Below are 16,901 nucleotides of genomic sequence, written 5' to 3' on the forward strand. Positions count from 1 at the left end.
TGTCGGGGGTTTTTCCCCCCCCTCCTCTCATTGTCTATCCATCCATCCGACTCGTCTGTCTCTGTGCCTGTCCGTCTGTACGGCCGCCTGAATGTATCTGCACCCGTCAAACTGTCTGTCTATGCACTCAGCTATCCATTCATATATCTGTCTGTCTACACACTTATCTGTGCATCCTCGCTGTCTTTCAATCTTTTTTTTTTTTTACTTCTTCTTTACCTTTATCACTCTATTGCAGCTTGTTTATTTTTGTAGGCCGGCATTAGGTAGACAATCTTTCCTTCTCTTTCTTTGTCTTTATCTCTGTTTGTCTACCTGTCTCACGTTACCTTTTCCTTTTTTCTTAATAACATTAATAATTCACAACAAACAAAGAAGGAAAAAAAACAAGTCTAAGAAAGATGCTGATGTCTTTTTTTTTTCTTTTCTTTTCTTTTCTCTCTGTCCATCTTTCAGTCTGGTTCAGGCGAACCCCGAGGTGGCCATGGACTCCATCGTGCACATGACGCAGCACATCTCCCCCACGCAGCGGGCCGAAGTGGTGCGCATCCTCTCCACCATGGACGCCCCAAACTCCTCCTGAACCCCACCACACCCACACACCCACCCCTGAGAGGAGCCGACACACCGTCGCAAACGTCACGGCAGCCATGATTCTTGACTTGTAAACGTAAATTTGAGATGAGTCAAGATCATCTTTTGTACCCAGCTGCGCTAGGCTTCCATAGCGTCGTTTCTGTCTGACGGAATGAGCCAAAACCGATCCAGCAAAAAACGCTAAGCTTAAACACTACACACACACTACTCTTTAAAGCCAGTACAATCATAACCCCGCCCACCTCCGAGTGCACCTTACCCCCTTCCCTCGACCCAGTTACGTGTCTGTGTGGTTGTTAAATACTTAGTGTTACACGCACAATATGGTGTTCATTTTTTTTAACATGCGTTATGCAACTCTGTAATTTATTAACTGAAATTGTAGTTTGTGTTGAGGGGTGGGGCAGGAGTTATTTGTGCTAACAGACATTGGTGAAGTGTGCTTGATACTTAAACTATACGTTCAGGACCAAACTTGAGCTCGAAGAGTAAAACGGTTAGAATAATAATAATGATAAACAAATATGCTATTGCTTTAGTGACTAAAAGCAAGAAACTTCATGGTTAAAAAGGTGGCGGATGGAGGGATTCGGGGTGGAATTATAGGGTCATTAACGCTGCTTGAAAGGGTTTGGGTCCTAGTTCCCGGCGACGGTGCCGACTCTATGAAAGGTCGCGTCTTTGCACAGACCCGGACTAAAAGTGAACGTGCTACTGATTCATGATAGCGGTGCCGGCTGACCCGAGCGTGTTCCCGCTGAATTTAACTCAATAAAAAAAAATCAACTTCATCCACTTGTGGAGTCTGGTGATTATTACCGAACGGCGCGTGTTGGGGCCTGGTGGAAGGAAAAGAAAAGGAGCAATGAAAACCCAAAAAGAAAGGAATAAGGGATGGAGGGTTCACAATTGCAAGAGGAGACAAATAGTGAGAGGAAGAAACCGAGGAAAAGAAAAGGGAAAAACAGAAGCAAAAAATAAAGGAGGGAGAAGTAGGACAGGAAGGGGGAAAAGAAGAGGGAATGTCAAACACTAGACGTAAAAAGGGTAGGAACACAGAATATAAATGGAAGACATATGAAGAAAGGGAAAAGCAGGAGCCTGAAGAACGTGCACCTTCAGGATGTGCTGTTAAAGGAAAATAATCAACCTCCGGTAACAGTGACGCCGCTGACTACCTACCTTTTTTTTTTTTTTTTACACACCATATAAACACTTTTTTACCAAATACTAGCATGTGAGATCCAGCACAGTATATTCTGTAGATTTTCAGCTATAAGAACTTCTCTCCATTGTTGTGTGGGGGGGGAAAAGTCACTTTATATTACAAAAGCACATCAGAAATAAAGTCCGATTTCTATAATTATTTCCAAAGAATAGCAATGACATGATTTTAAAAAAAAAACATAAAATTGTTTTCTTTCGAACATTCTGCCGGCTCGCAGCGGTCCGGATCACTGCAATGTCTCTTTTGCATTGTGTGCGAGATCCTCAGGTGTGTTCCACCTCCATCAGTAGCTTCACTGAAGCATCTGGGATCCAAACAGAGATCGGTACAGCTCGGACCTGAACACAGAGGAACTACAAGTTCACAAAACGAAAATCATACAAACATTACAAGCAAAGGACATGAACATCTGGCAGACATCATGCACCAAAGACGTCTCGGATGATCGATTCCTTAAACCCCAGTGTATCGAAGTCACGCACAAGGTCTTTCTCTGCTTTAATAAACATAGGAACTAACCAATAATAATAATGATGACAACAACAACAACAACAATCAAAGCTGCAAGTAGCATTTTACGTGCAGTGAGCCACACGGTTTTGAATAACAGAGTTCCTTTGAGAACTTTTGTTCAGACAGGCCTCAAGATGACGTGAGCTGAACTCGGTGAAGACCGGACAAAATCTGGAGGAATAGCACAACACTGGACTTAGCTGCGAGCATTTCCGGCATGTTATTGTAACTTTCGACCAGTAAGTGGCGCCGTCACGAAATTTGTTGCATAGCCTCAGGACATGGTCCAGAAGGTGCCTACCAATATTCGTGTCAGTGTGCTGAGACACGACCTCACTTCCTGTTTGGCGAATTCACCATCAGATTCATTGGCACATTACAGGTGCTTGGCCCCTTAATTAATCTAATTAACGATAATGAGATTCGGCCCTTTATCCCTTAAGATTCCGTAAAATCTTTGACTCAGAGAAGTCTTCAGGACAGAAGAGTTTACGCTTTAGTTTCTCAGCAACACGATAAGCTGAGGTGTTTTTTTTTTCTTTTCTTGACGTGAGGAATTAAAAAAATAAAAGTAAGGAAGATGAGATGATAATCAGAAGGAGGAGACTAAAACACAGAAAGTAAGGAAAAAATAAACAAAGACAAGTGAAAGAGAGAACGGTAAAAGGAAGAAGGGAAAGGAATATAAAAAGGAAGGAAAGAGAGAAGTGAAGCGGGGGAAAGTAATATAGAGGAGAGTGAGATTAAATTATTTCTCCTAGAACAGCATGCCCGTCGTGTTTTATTCATTACTTAATAATTAGCAACATTTGCTCCAAATGAACGAACCCCCCCAACCCCAAAGTTCAGGCAATTAACACTTTAATATGTTTTAAACCTACGTGATCTTGATCCATCATGACCCGGTCTTCCAATTTTAAGCTGTATTCAATGAGAGGCTCTAAAGCTCAAAAAGTTCATCTAAATCTTAATCATGACGAAGAGGGCCGACAGCACGGTCTCGAAACCATATGTAAGTTTACTATTCATATTATTGATGGTTGGGTTTTTTTTTAAATAGGTGCTAAGAGATCAGACCAACCCCCAACCCCCACCCCCCACTACAAATAAAGACGGACCCACAGTCTTCTTTTACATATTGCACCAATGTTCTGATTGCGTGTCCTGAGCGCATTCAGACCGCAGCCACTAGGGGGCAGTGTAGCTCTGATCAGCAAACATCAAACAGCATCCTATAGAGACATAACACTCGTCCTTATATCTATCCGGACCTTTAAAACCTACAGGCACAGTTTAGAGTCGGTTATTCCTGACGTTCCCTCACTCTCACTCTCTCACACACACACCCACACACAAACACAGGTGGGAGTTAATGTCCTGAGGGTCTCGGGCCAGGCCGTTTAATCCTCAATCCCTGTTTGAAATGCGGCAGGAGTGGCGAGGATTATGGCTCCCTCTGATTATCATATAATGCATACATTCTTATTCTGACAGAGCCATGGCAAACATGCACGCACGCGCACACACACACACACACACACACACACACACACAGAGAGGGGGGGTCAAAAAAGGAAAGTAATAGATGACTCCATATCAAAATGCATCACCAGTCACCATTAGAACTAAATGCAGAGTGCTAATCTCAACCCACTATGGAATACCTACAGAGTGTGTGTGTGTGTGTGCGCTCCTATACTGCCACATTAACATTCATGGGGCCAGTGGTCCATGTCAGTCGGGGGGGTGGGGTGGGGTGGGGGGTTTGGGGGACACACACGCTACACAGCTACTGTTCAGAGCCAATGGGGGACAGGAAGAAAAGTCGTGTGTGCGTGTACGCATGGAAAAGGTCACCTGGAATCCCACTCCTGCAAAGGTCAGTGGTCAGCCGGCTGATGCCGTTGCCATACATCATTATTATTACTGTAGTTCATTGATAGCTATGTAAATGAGAGAAAGCGAGCGAGAGGGTGAGAACAGAAAAGGTCACGCCGTGTAAAAAATAAATAAATAAATAAATAAATAAATAAAAACCACCCTACACACACATGTGAGAAACTAAATGTTTTTCCAAATAAAATGTAATATCCAAAAAAAAAAAAAAAAAAAAAAAGGAAATTCCTGTAGTCAGATCTCGCGGGAGTTCGATCTGTGTGATGAACGCAGTGATTCTCTCGAATAAGAACTAATCACAGGATGCAGTAACAGTTCAATCGCCTTCCGGAGAAAGTTTAGCCAACACGTGAATGAGCACGCCTTGAAAACGTGAGCCAACACAAAAAAAAACAAAAAAACTCGCCACTTCCGGGGAATAATCGGTCATCATTAAAAAAAAACCGTGTACAGTCGGCCTGCAGAGCCTCTAGTGCTGTTACTCGCTACGATCGTCAGTAATTCCAAAAAGTCTCCGTATCAACACGCTAACTTTAGTCACTGTGACCGTGACCACCAGACTGGATCCGTCCTCCTCCTCCTCCTCCAAGCCCTGCCTCAACTGCGCTCCTATCCCTCCATCTCCACCTCCATCCCCCTCTCCGACGCCACCTCGACAGATCAGAGTGACCCTCAACAAGGTCTCGTCATGTCATCAAAATGAGAAGGGGGTATCGAGTACCAGTGTTGTTTCTGCACCAATAATGATATTACTGCAGCCTTACTGTACGGAAGCACATGCAGTACGAGTGGCCGCTTGCAGCGAAACAGAGGAGTGTACAGCTCTAGCGGTTACGTTAGCGTGCCAGGCAGCAACCTACTTTCCTAGATAACTAGCTAAAGGAATAAAGCAATATACACGGAGTTCACTATATAACACCCAATTTAATCTAGTTTGACCTTGTACAAGATTGCACTTTTTACATTTTACACCATGTACAAGGTTACACGGTGTAAGAGGCAACACCGAGTCAGAGGTAACGCCGTGTACAAGATTACACCATCAGAAGGAACACCATGTACAAAGTTACACCGTGTCAGAGGTAACACCATGTAAGAGATTACGATGTGCATGAGGTTACACCCTGAATGAGGTTAAGATGTGCATGAGGTTAAGATGTGCATGAGGTTAAGATGTGTATGAGGTTACACCCTGAATGAGGTTAAGATGTATATGAGGTTATACCCTGAATGAGGTTAAGATGTGTATGAGGTTAAGATGTGCACGAGGTTAAGATGTGTATGAGGTTACACCCTGAATGAGGTTAAGATGTATATGAGGTTATACCCTGAATGAGGTTAAGATGTGCATGAGGTTAAGATGTGCATGAGGTTACACCCTGAATGAGGTTACACCCTAAATGAGGTTAAGATGTGTATGAGGATACACCCTGAGTGAGGTAAAGGTGTGTAAAAGGCTACACCCTGTATGAGGTTAAGGAGTGTATGAGGTTAAGATGTGTATGAGGTAAAGATGTGTATGAGGTAAAGATGTGTATGAGGTAAAGATGTGTACGAGGTAAAGATGTGTACGAGGTAAAGGTGTGTACGAGGTAAAGGTGTGTATGAGGTAAAGATGTGTATGAGGTAAAGGGGTGTATGAGGTAAAGGTATGTATGAGGTAAAGGTGTGTATGAGGTAAAGATGTGTATGAGGTTACACCCTGAATGAGGTTAAGATGTATATGAGGTTATACCCTGAATGAGGTTAAGATGTGCATGAGGTTATACCCTGAATGAGGTTAAGATGTGCATGAGGTTAAGATGTGCATGAGGTTACACCCTGAATGAGGTTAAGATGTGTATGAGGATACACCCTGAGTGAGGTAAAGGTGTGTAAAAGGCTACACCCTGTATGAGGTTAAGGTGTGTATGAGGTTAAGGAGTGTATGAGGTTAAGGAGTGTAGGAGGTTAAGATGTGTACGAGGTTAAGATGTGTACGAGGTAAAGGTGTGTACGAGGTAAAGGTGTGTACGAGGTAAAGATGTGTACGAGGTAAAGGTGTGTATGAGGTTACATCGTGCAAGAGGAAACATGGTGTATGTGGTAACACGAGTCACACTCTTGGTCATTCCATATGGAAGCCCTCAATATCAGAGGTCTTCGATCTTGTCCGCAAAGGGCCGGTGTGGCTGTGCGCTTTCAGTCCAACCAAACATGAGGCACACTGGCTAGCTGACTGGAGCCCAAGATGAACCGATTAAACAAGCAGAAACAGGAGGGACTCCTGCCTGGGTGGAGTGAAAGCCTGCAAGCACACCAAGACCCATCAGGTTGATCAAACCTGGAGAAAAACTCACGAACTTAGACTCAAGTTAGAAGTTTCTCGTTTCAAGTAAAAACTTGTTTACGCTCTTCTCCATGTCAGAATGCTGTTTATTGTTTATTTCATTCTTATTTACTGTCAAAAGGTGATAGCGACAAAAGCACAAAAAGTTTGAAAAAAGGGAAAAGGACTTAAATTGCTTTCTTTGTGTTTCCTCAAAAAAAAAAAATTCAGAAAACTGTGAGGCAGCGTGTGTGTGTGTGTGTGTGTGTGTGTGTGTGTGTGTGTGTGTGTGTGTGTGTGTGTGTTAATGAATGTATATCTACAGAGGGAGGGCGAGGCTGTTTGATTTGCCAGCGCTCTGTTTGAGAGGGGATTAGGGTTAGCTGACAGGCGGGCACTGAAGAAAGACAGAGACAGACAGAGCAGCACCATTAATTAAACACACACACACACACACACACACACACACACACCTCTCCAGCAGGACCCTCAATATATCACTGCAACGCAAACTTAAAGCGGCAAATACAGTGCAGCTTCGGGAGCTGAAATCTGCTGTATCATTTTAATAATAAACACAAATCAACAGTCAGGTCTGCAGGGAACATTACACTCACTATCTGATTCATTTAAATCATCACGGAGTGGAGTTTCTACTTTTCTAGAGATATTATATGTGGTGTGACGGACGGACGTGTCTGGAAAAAATATAGAAGGAATAAAGAGAATTCACTCACCGAGCTTCATCACCCATGGTACTGTGGTCAATAGGAGCCATAAAATTCATCAGCTTACTGTGTACATGGAATCTGAAACATGCACGTACACACACACACACACACATTTTTAAAAAGAAAGTGAAATGAAAAAGGAAAGAAAGGAAGAAAATGGAAAATTACAAAGAAAGAAGGAAGGGGAAAAGAGAATAAGGAAAGAAAGAAGGAAGGGAAAAAAGAGAAAAAAAACAAGAAAGAGGGAAGAAAAGGAGGTAACATAGGAAAAAAGAAAAACTGAAGGAAACAAGGAAGGAAAATACAAATAAATAAAGAAAAGAAATAATAGGACCGTGGGGAAAATAAGAAAAAAAAGGAAGAAAGAAAGAAAAGCAAAAAAAAAAAAAAAGAAAGAAAAGGAGCTAAGAAGGGAAGAGAGATAAAGGGAGAATGAAAGGGAAAGGAAATCTCTGAAAGCAGGAAAAAAAGAGGAGGTGAATGAAAAAATAAGAAGCAGAAAAAAAGGAAGGAAGGAAGGGAGGGGAAAAAAGAGAATACGGAAAGAATGAAGGAAGGGGAAAAGAAGGAAAGGAAAAAGAGAAGGAAAAAAACAAGAAAGAGGGAAGAAAAGGAGGTAACAAAAAAAGGAAAGTAGGGAAAAAGAAAAACTGAAGGAAAAAAGGAAGGAAGATATAAATAAATAAATAAAAGAAATTACATTTAAAAGAAACGTAGGGAAAAGAAGAAAACAACTAAACGGAAGAACGAAAAAAAGGAGTTAAGAAGGGAAGAGAGATAAAGGGAGAATGAAAGGGAAAGGAAATCTCTGAAAGCAGGAAAAAGGAAGAGAGCAGGTGAATGAAGGAAAGTAAGAGAGAGAGAGAGAGAGAGAGAGAGAGAGAGAGAGAGAGAGACAGAAGGAGGTAAAGGAACTTACCGGACTTTCCTGCCCTTACTCGCCTTCGTGTCCACTTTCTTCTTGATCTTGCTGCGAAGCTTCTGGATGGCCAGCCACTGCCTGTAGAGACACACACCCAGCTTCGGTAATAAGTGATACAAGTCAACAATCATACACACACACACACACACACATATACACACACATATATACATATACACACACACATACCTGCCCATAGCCACTTGATCATTAGGATCGGCTGCACTAGTTTTGCGCTCGATCAGCTCTCGAAGAAGCTGCAAATGAAAACACGCAATGTCAGGAATAAAACACTTGGGGGCGTGCTGTTCTAGTAAAACAATCAACAACACAGTGGCGTGCTGCAGCTACAGTTCCCATCCCAAAGCTGATTCTTTTCCAATAACAGTGTTTTACTGCTCTTATACCACAGCGATTTTATAGCAATGTTCACTACACAAGTCCCTGTGGAAATTGTTACTTTACTTCTCACAGCTGTTTTCGAGATTTGTACCTGGTGATAAAAGTCGTCATCGTCGAAGATCTCCTCGTCCAGATCTTTGAGATGTGCGTTAGCTTTGAGCACTGGCTCGGCGGCCTAAATGCAAAAAAGACAATGAGGTGACGTCTATGACACACACACACACACAACCATGGTTATTATAGTCATTCAATTTTCAGTAAAATCCTGTACGGTTCTGGAGAAGCTCCTCATGAGCAGAACCGAGCTGTACTACAGGTCTGGTTTATCAGCAGAACCCGTACCTCAGGCTCTGTTCTGCGGGACTGCGTGGTGACGGCGCTGAGCTCCGGTTTGCCCAGCACTCTGTAGTCAGACCTGCGTGTCTGTGTACGCTTCAGCAGGCGCTCCTTATCCATCAGCACCTGCTCCACCTGCGTCAGGATGTTCCGCTCAAACGCGCCGAAGCCCTTTGACAGACAGAGGGAATAAGCAGCAACGTATTAATGGGTCAAGAGAGAAAAAGAAAGACTGGTCCAGTGGATGGATGGATGGATGGATGGATAGATAAATGATGGATGAATGACAGAAAGACAGATAGATGGAGAGACAGACTGATAGATGGATGGATGGATAGACAGATTTATTGATGGAGGGGTGGATAAATGGATGGACGCATTCATGATGGATGGATGGATGGACGGACAGACGAACAGAAGGATGGACAGATATATTGATGACTATGTGGACGGATGGATGGATGGATGGGTAAGCAGGTATAAATGGATAAATGCATTGATGGATGGCAACCAGGGATGGATGAGTAGGCAGATGGCTGACTAGACAGGTAGGAGTGAGGAAGGGATGGATGGATGGATGGATAAATGGATGAGAAGGTGGAAGGGCGGGCAGTAGATGGATGGATGGATGGACAGATAGATGGACAGATAGATAGATAGATAGATAGATAGACAGATGAGCAGGCAGATGGTTGAATAGACAGGTAGGAGTGAGGCAGGGATGGATGGATGGAGGAATGGATGAGTAGGTGGAAGGGCGGGCAGTAGATGGATGGATGGACAGATAGATGGACAGATAGACAGATAGATAGATAGACAGATGAGCAGGCAGATGGTTGAATAGACAGGTAGGAGTGAGGCAGGGATGGATGGATGGATAAATGGATGAGAAGGTGGAAGGGCGGGCAGTAGATGGATGGATGGACAGATAGATGGACAGATAGACAGATAGATAGATAGATAGACAGATGAGCAGGCAGATGGTTGAATAGACAGGTAGGAGTGAGGCAGGGATGGATGGATGGAGGAATGGATGAGTAGGTGGAAGGGCGGGCAGTAGATGGATGGATGGATGGACAGATAGATGGACAGATAGATAGATGAGCAGGCAGATGGTTGAATAGACAGGTAGGAGTGAGGCAGGGATGGATGGATGGAGGAATGGATGAGTAGGTGGAAGGGCGGGCAGTAGATGGATGGATGGATGGACAGATAGATGGACAGATAGATAGATGAGCAGGCAGATGGTTGAATAGACAGGTAGGAGTGAGGCAGGGATGGATGGATGGATGGATAAATGGATGAGAAGGTGGAAGGCTAGATGGATGGGCGAATGAGTGTACGATATATTAGGTACATCATGATAAAACGAGGGCTCCTTTACCTTGTTGTTCTTGCCCGTGGTGAGCCGCGTCTTGTCGTACCATTTCTGCAGCGTGGCGTCGCGGTACGGCTGGAAGGACGCAAAGCGCTTAGCCATGAAGTCAGGATACTGCGTCGTCTCCAGCTTCCGCTTGGAGGGTCTGCTTCGACCTGCGGGCCGCTTTTCCTCCTCGTCGCCATCCTCCTCGTTTTCACCCTCATCGCTCTCAACCTCTTCGTCTTCCTCGGACTTGCTGCTGGAGAAACGGTTCCGGGTTGAGAAACCCCTCTGCACTTTTAAATCCGGTTTTTAAAAGACGCTTAAAATGACAGAAAAGCGGTGGGATGCGGTGTGCGATACCTGATGTCTCGTCCCCATGTCTTCCCCTGCGAGATGGCTCTGGTTTCTGGGTTCTGATACAGCAGCAGGTCCTGCAGCTCTAATAAAGATCTCTGGAGAGCCTTCAGAGCTTTGTGGCCTGTTAAACACAGACAGAAAGTATATAATAAATGCTCATAGCCAAAGTTTCACATCACAGGGTTGAAGCACAGCATTAGGTACTGATCCATCCTACCTAGGGATGTGACAAAAGAAAAAAATATCCTGATCATCAAGATTTATAGTGATAGTACAAAGTCCGGTCGGAACCTTGGAATGGTGGCCAACGAGGGGGAAAAAAGCAGAATAAAGATTCCTGGTGCCAAAAGATCTGATACTGTGCGTATTGGAAAAGAGCAGAAGTGACGAGTAACATTCAAGACTAGACGACAGTAAATACATGACAAGCCAGAATGTTTCCTTTACAAAAACAATGCAATCCATATTAAAATGTAACCAAAAAGAACTTTCAACACTGTGTATGGAGCATGTCCCAGCACACAGCGCTGCTCTATTCTCGATTCTGATTGGTCAGAAGGTATTGATTAATTGTCTATACGGAGCTTCAGGTTTATATTTATGTACTCATTAAGCTAATTCCACAAAGTTTAAGACTAACCACAAAAAAAATTGTTTAAAAAAAAAAAAAAAACAGAAAAAAAAACACATTGTTATTTTAAGAATGTTGATATGTTAGTGCTTTCTGTTTATTAAGTTAATTTAATATTTACGGGAGGACGAAGGAATTTCTTGGTAACATGCCAAGTTGCGAATTTTTTGAGGGAAGGGAAAGGGAAAAGGAAGGAAAGGAAGGAAATGAAGGAAAGAAAGAAAAGAAAGAAGGAAGGGAAGAAAGGAAGGAAGGAAAGGAAGAAAGAAGGAAAGGGAAGGAAGGAAGGAATAAGTAAAGAAAGAATGAAAGAAAGAAAAAGAAAGAAGGGAAGGAAAGAAAGAAAGAAGGAAAGAAAGTAAGGAAAGAAGGAAAGAAAAAGAAAGAAGGAAAGAAAAGAAAGAAGGAAAGGAAGGAAAGAAGGAAAGAAAAAGAAAGAAGGAAAGACGGGAGGAAAGAAATAGAGAGAGAGAGAGCGAGAGAGAGCGAGAGAGAGAGACTGGCAAGGGAATGAAGTAGTATCAGGAAGTAATTTTCCATTCCGCAACCTGAAACATAACTATAGATGGATTTTGAAGGGAAAAAAAAGGAAAAAAAACCCCCATGGTTTTGTTCTTTAATAAATACAAAACAACAATAGCTAGCAATCTGCTGTGGTATAAGCACAATAAGACGTTGGTTTTTTTTGGAAAATAATAAACTCCAGACTGGTAACAGTAACTCGTTGTTTATTTTCCAACAGCAGCATGCCCCCGAGTGTTTATACTCCTTACTTATCACGTTATCCGATTTGTTTTGTATCCATTAGTCTGTTTTGTTTTCATGTAAATTTCACTCAAAAACAAGAGGATTCAAAAGCAGCGCATGCAACTCCACTCTCTCCTGTCAGACCGAATCAGAAAACAAAAGCAGCAACTTGCAGCGTATCTGTGCAGCCTCCCTCAGCGGCTGCCAATCTGACAAATTCATCCCCCACCAGTCATACAGGAGAAAACCTGCAGCGGGGCTTTCGCTCGTCCCTGTGTCAACAGTTATTAATTCGCATCAGAAGAAAACAATCCTGTAATCCATTATCATGAGAGAGAGGGAGAGAGGGAGGCGGGGGGGAGAGGCAAGAGGGTGCGAGGATTCCATCATCTTCAGCGCTAATCAAAAGTACACGAGCTCGGCAAAAGCCGCCGCCCCCTCTCCCTGCTCGCCATTCAGGAGGACGGCCCCCCATCAATCATTCGCCGGCGAGAGGAGCAAGGCAATAAATATGCAAATGAGGAGCAGCCAGGCTCTGAAAGGAGGCACACAAATGGATTAATTGTCCACGGCGTGAAGAATCCGTAGAGTGCGGTCTCGGATCATAAAAGTATGTGGGATTTGGAGGGGGGGGTCGACGGTGTGGAAATCCGCCTGGACTGCCTGGTGTATAAAAGCGAGATTTAATCAATCATAGAAGGACATTTAGCGGCGTAACGCAGATCCATCTATAGCTACGGATTCAAAAACAAAGCAAAAAAATAAATAAATAAATATGAACCAAGAAGAGGACTATTACAAAAAAAAAGATTATTAAGGGGAAAAAAAAAGTTCAAGGACATTCCATAACATTAAACGGATAAAAAAAAAACAAAAGTACACAACAACTCCCTGTCACTGATTATTTTCCTTTTAGGTTTCATTCCCTGCTTGCAGCTTAACAATAACCCAAATAAAAAATAAATGACTTTTTTGGGTCTTAGTTGGGATGGAGTGGAACTTTTTATCCGTTTATAGTTACATTTCACGTCCAAGAAACAAGCGAGTTCCCTAGTAACTCGCCACAAGTTAATTACGAAAAAAGCGATTCCCTCGTCAGCCTCCGTTTTCCCTCTCTCGAGTTAATAAGACCGACTGTTCCGACGCGTTGACACTGGAGACTCATTCCCCGAAATGTTCATCAAAGCGTCTCCTCGCCATATCGACAACTTTTAAATTAGGTTTAAGTGGCTTGGTCCAGCCATACACGTCCCTGTGAGCGAGCTGTTGCTATATAGTTACAGGAAATAAAAATCAACACCTTTTGACCAATCGGGAGCGAGAAATCCGCAGCGCTGGGGTGTGACGTTACACGCATGCACTGTGTACACGTTATAACACCAGATTACACTCACTGTTCTTCAGCGCGCCGGCGTACTCGGCCCCGCCTTTGCTCTTGAACTCGGGGAACGTGTCGGGCTGAGGAAGCTGATTGGCCGTCACGAGGGCTTTCTGCATTTTAATTCGTCCTTCGAGCATCAGGTCCCAAAGAGCTGTGGAGCGGAAAAGGAAGCGGTTTAGCCACATGAGAAAAGCTAACATATTTTATTGTGACTCAGGCTGTTTGTTTGTTTATTTATTTATTTATTTATTTATAAGTAAATCTATTTTAAGCAGGTACTGCGATGCATACCGAGCTGATTCTTCACTGCTTTGCCTTTCTCCACCTCTTCATCCACCTTCTCCTTCGAGAAGGTCATCACATCTCCTGAGTCGCCGACGTCTTCTTTGTCGTCGTCCTCCTCATCTTCCTCTTCAGAGTCATCCTCGGTCTCCCCTTCATCCTCGCTCTCGCTCTCCCCCAGGTCATCCATGCCCTCTGTGAGCTTGCGGAAGTCTGTCTCTTTCGGGAAGCTCAAGTCAGTGCCCTTCATCTTCGACACCAAGCTGGACATGTGTGAACCGTCATCATCACCGACATCTTCATCCTCGTCGTCGTCCTCGTCCTCCTCCTCCTCATCATCATCATCATCAACTTCCATCTCTTTATCCAGCTGTCTATCTTCGATGTCTTCATCATCATCATCGTCGTCATCATCATCATCAGCTGATAAATAAAAGAAAAAAAAGGATACTTCCCCTTTAAACTTTAAAACTTTGGCAAGCAGGATAAGCAGGTGAAGATTTCTAACAGGTGAAGTAGCAGAGTGCCACAGAGAGAAAAGGATTGTTTGGTTTACACACCAGAGCCATCAAGCTCCTGCTCAAGCTCCTTGCGCGACGTCACTCTGCCACGATAGCGTTTATCCGAATCTGCCAACAAAGCAGCTGTTCGCTTCCGCAGTCCACTGGCTGGGAGATCTTCATCATCATCATCGCCTCCCTCATCAAACTTGTCTACGACTCTGGCTTTGGTCTCTGCAAAAAATGAACAACCGTGATTAGCATCTTATCTTCAATGCTATCCGAGATTGATTTTATAATGAAATGGACTTTTTTTTGGGTGGGGGAAGGGGTCATGCTTCTCTATTTTTCCCTCAAAATGCTGTTCTACATGCATGTAGTGGTGCAGTGAGATTAAACTCGCACTTTCCTCTCTACCTAAAGAGGAGTGCCGCAGCGGTGCTTTAGTCCTCATCTATATATTCTACTCAAACAGATCAGTCTCCACTATTTCTACATCAGAAGTTTTGTATGAAGAGGAAAAAATAAGCTTGTGCACATTTGTTTGTAGGAGCTCACAGATAACCCTTTTTTTCCCAGCAATGACCACGTGACACAATATTTAATTATATAAACACTGTCAAAAACAAAATAATATATTGCTTTTTCACATTTCCACTCTATAAAGCTTCCCATAGAAAGCTCTATGTTAGAGGCTGAAATCTAATTGCTTCTCCCTCACTACATAGGTGCCCTATGTAGAGCATATGGCACCCCTAAGGTATGCATTGTGCTAAAAATGTTACTACAGAGCTAGAAAAGGAGTTAAACAGTCGTTAAGTTATCAAACTTAGCCCCGACTTGACGAACAATAACAACATACTTGGCTAAAACACTCGTATATAGCTACAGATAACTGTCAACAGGTTGTGTCCCGAATTGCCCCCTACAGGACTATATAGTGCGTATAAGTCATCACTGTCACCCCCTATGTAGTGCACCTACATACGGACCAGCGAGCTATTTGGGATTTACCCACGCACTCTCAGCGTGTTGCGCGACTCGTTCACAGTGAAATATTTGTTGTTTGTGTTTACAACATTAAACTCCGTTTTTAAAGCGCCACTAAAAACAACAGATGTTTATGTTTAAAATACCGTCATCCTGGTCGTCCTCGGGGTCTGCGAAATTCGGCAGCGGGTTCAACAAATCCGCGAGTTGCTCCGATATGGACGCCGCCATGTTTATTCTCAGTGCGCTGGCCGGCTGTGTACGTCATCACTATGCGCCTTCCAGCTTCCAAACGCCATAACCGAGCGCCAATTGTGTGTTCTTTAGGATTTTGTGCAAACACAACATACAAACGTGTATGGGAACGCGCAATTTCAGTTTTCTGAAGAATAAATATGTCCGCAAAAGTTTTGTTGTTGACTTGGGGACAAAAATAAAAACATTCTTTCTGCACACACACACCTTTGTAGCATCCTCAGAGGACCTTTGTTGATTATGCCTACACATAAATCTAACCCTATTCTTAACCTCAGTAAATACAAGGAATCTTTTTGGCTCTTTTAGTGTTTTTAAAATGAAAGCTGCATTTTTCCGTTGAAAAACAATTTTTACCTTGTGGAGACCAGGCAAATGTCCTCACAAGGTCAAAACGATTATGTATTCTTATCCTTGGGACGTTTGTTCGCCACCAAGACATAAAAATTGTAACAGGGCGATCCTCATGTCTGCGTTGCCTTTTGAGTCTCGTTTTAGTTATGCTGTCATAGCTAGTCTTGCTGGAGTCCCTGCTTGCACTCACTCAATGTACATTGTCCTTAACCATTATGGAACAATAAGCGTACCGAATAATCTCTCCCTCTCTCTTTCTGTCGAGCTACACGTGATACTCCTGAGATACCAGTGATCCTGACCCCTTCTGCTCTCCGGACCTGAGGATGGATTCCTTTTTGAGTCTGGTTCCTCTCAAGGTTTCTTCCTTATATCATCTCAGGGAGTTTGTCCTTTTTATATTCTGAATTTATATATTTCTGTAAAGCTGCTTTGGGACAATGTCCATTGTTAAAAGCGCAGTACAAATAAAACTGAATTGAATTGAATAACACACACAAGGGACCCTAAATTTAAGACAAATTTTGTCTTGTACGTTTATTTTCTGCATTCTACATTACTCCATAAGTAGAATGAGAACACATGCTGATTTGGTGGAGTTGATTGCTGCTCTTTGTAGTCAGTTTTATGTAGAAATGTTTTGTTTCATTATTATTAAAAGTATCTTTATTTTACAGAATTTCTTTATGTCCCAGGTGAAAAATCCAGCCTGGGCTTACTTGCTACCAGTTGCCAAAACACAGGCAGAGATGGTCAAATTGCTAGACCGTCTTTGCAGTTGGTACAGTTTCACAGATTATCTAATGAAAATAACTGGCCTACAATGTGGTATTAGTGATTCAGAAACTCTCGCACTAACCAGCTGGCAAAAAAATGTAACTGGTCAGACCAAGTTGGTATTTTCAGGAGAGGTGTATATAAACCCCTGATGGAAAGAGACGATCTTTATTCGCCGCAGCTCGTAAGTGAACTCAAGAAACTCGACTTTGTCTTTAGAGTTGAAGTTAGATTTAATTTCAAATAAAGGGCTCGTGAATGGTTTTGAAGTTTCCGTTTCAAAGGCATGAGATTTGGTAGCGCTCTGAAGAAAAAAGCAACTGCACACACG

General features: G+C 43.0%; 2 protein-coding genes across 12 annotated transcripts in view; one reads left to right on the forward strand and one right to left on the reverse strand.

Annotated features, from left to right (window-relative positions):
• Nucleotides 1-1,388, forward strand: part of acaca (acetyl-CoA carboxylase alpha) — a 31,950-nt gene extending 30,562 nt beyond the window's left edge. For all 9 annotated transcript variants that reach the window (XM_053617668.1, XM_053617669.1, XM_053617670.1 and 6 more), the window contains one exon: nt 457-1,388. In XM_053617668.1, coding sequence (XP_053473643.1) covers nt 457-583 — 127 coding nt within the window. In that variant the 3' untranslated portion in view covers nt 584-1,388. The remainder of the gene's footprint in view (nt 1-456) is intronic.
• Nucleotides 1,184-15,489, reverse strand: aatf (apoptosis antagonizing transcription factor). Of its 3 annotated transcripts, none has more exons than XM_053617679.1 (12): nt 15,331-15,489; nt 14,255-14,428; nt 13,704-14,117; nt 13,426-13,563; nt 10,657-10,774; nt 10,318-10,549; nt 8,940-9,104; nt 8,689-8,772; nt 8,385-8,452; nt 8,193-8,273; nt 7,280-7,351; nt 1,184-2,163 (listed from the first exon to the last, which is right to left on the reverse strand). In XM_053617679.1, exons 1-12 carry the CDS (start codon nt 15,413-15,415, stop codon nt 2,118-2,120), a joined length of 1,677 nt encoding a protein of 558 aa, XP_053473654.1. In that variant the 5' UTR covers nt 15,416-15,489; the 3' UTR covers nt 1,184-2,117. The 3 variants fall into 3 exon arrangements, with proteins under 3 accessions (XP_053473654.1, XP_053473653.1, XP_053473655.1); XM_053617678.1 differs by having other exon boundaries at nt 10,318-10,552; XM_053617680.1 differs by lacking the exon at nt 1,184-2,163 and having other exon boundaries at nt 7,017-7,351; nt 10,318-10,552.
• Nucleotides 15,490-16,901: the final 1,412 nt, after the last annotated feature.

This window comes from Ictalurus furcatus, chromosome 28, assembly GCF_023375685.1.
Source record: "Ictalurus furcatus strain D&B chromosome 28, Billie_1.0, whole genome shotgun sequence".
Taxonomy (NCBI): Eukaryota; Metazoa; Chordata; class Actinopteri; order Siluriformes; family Ictaluridae; genus Ictalurus; species Ictalurus furcatus.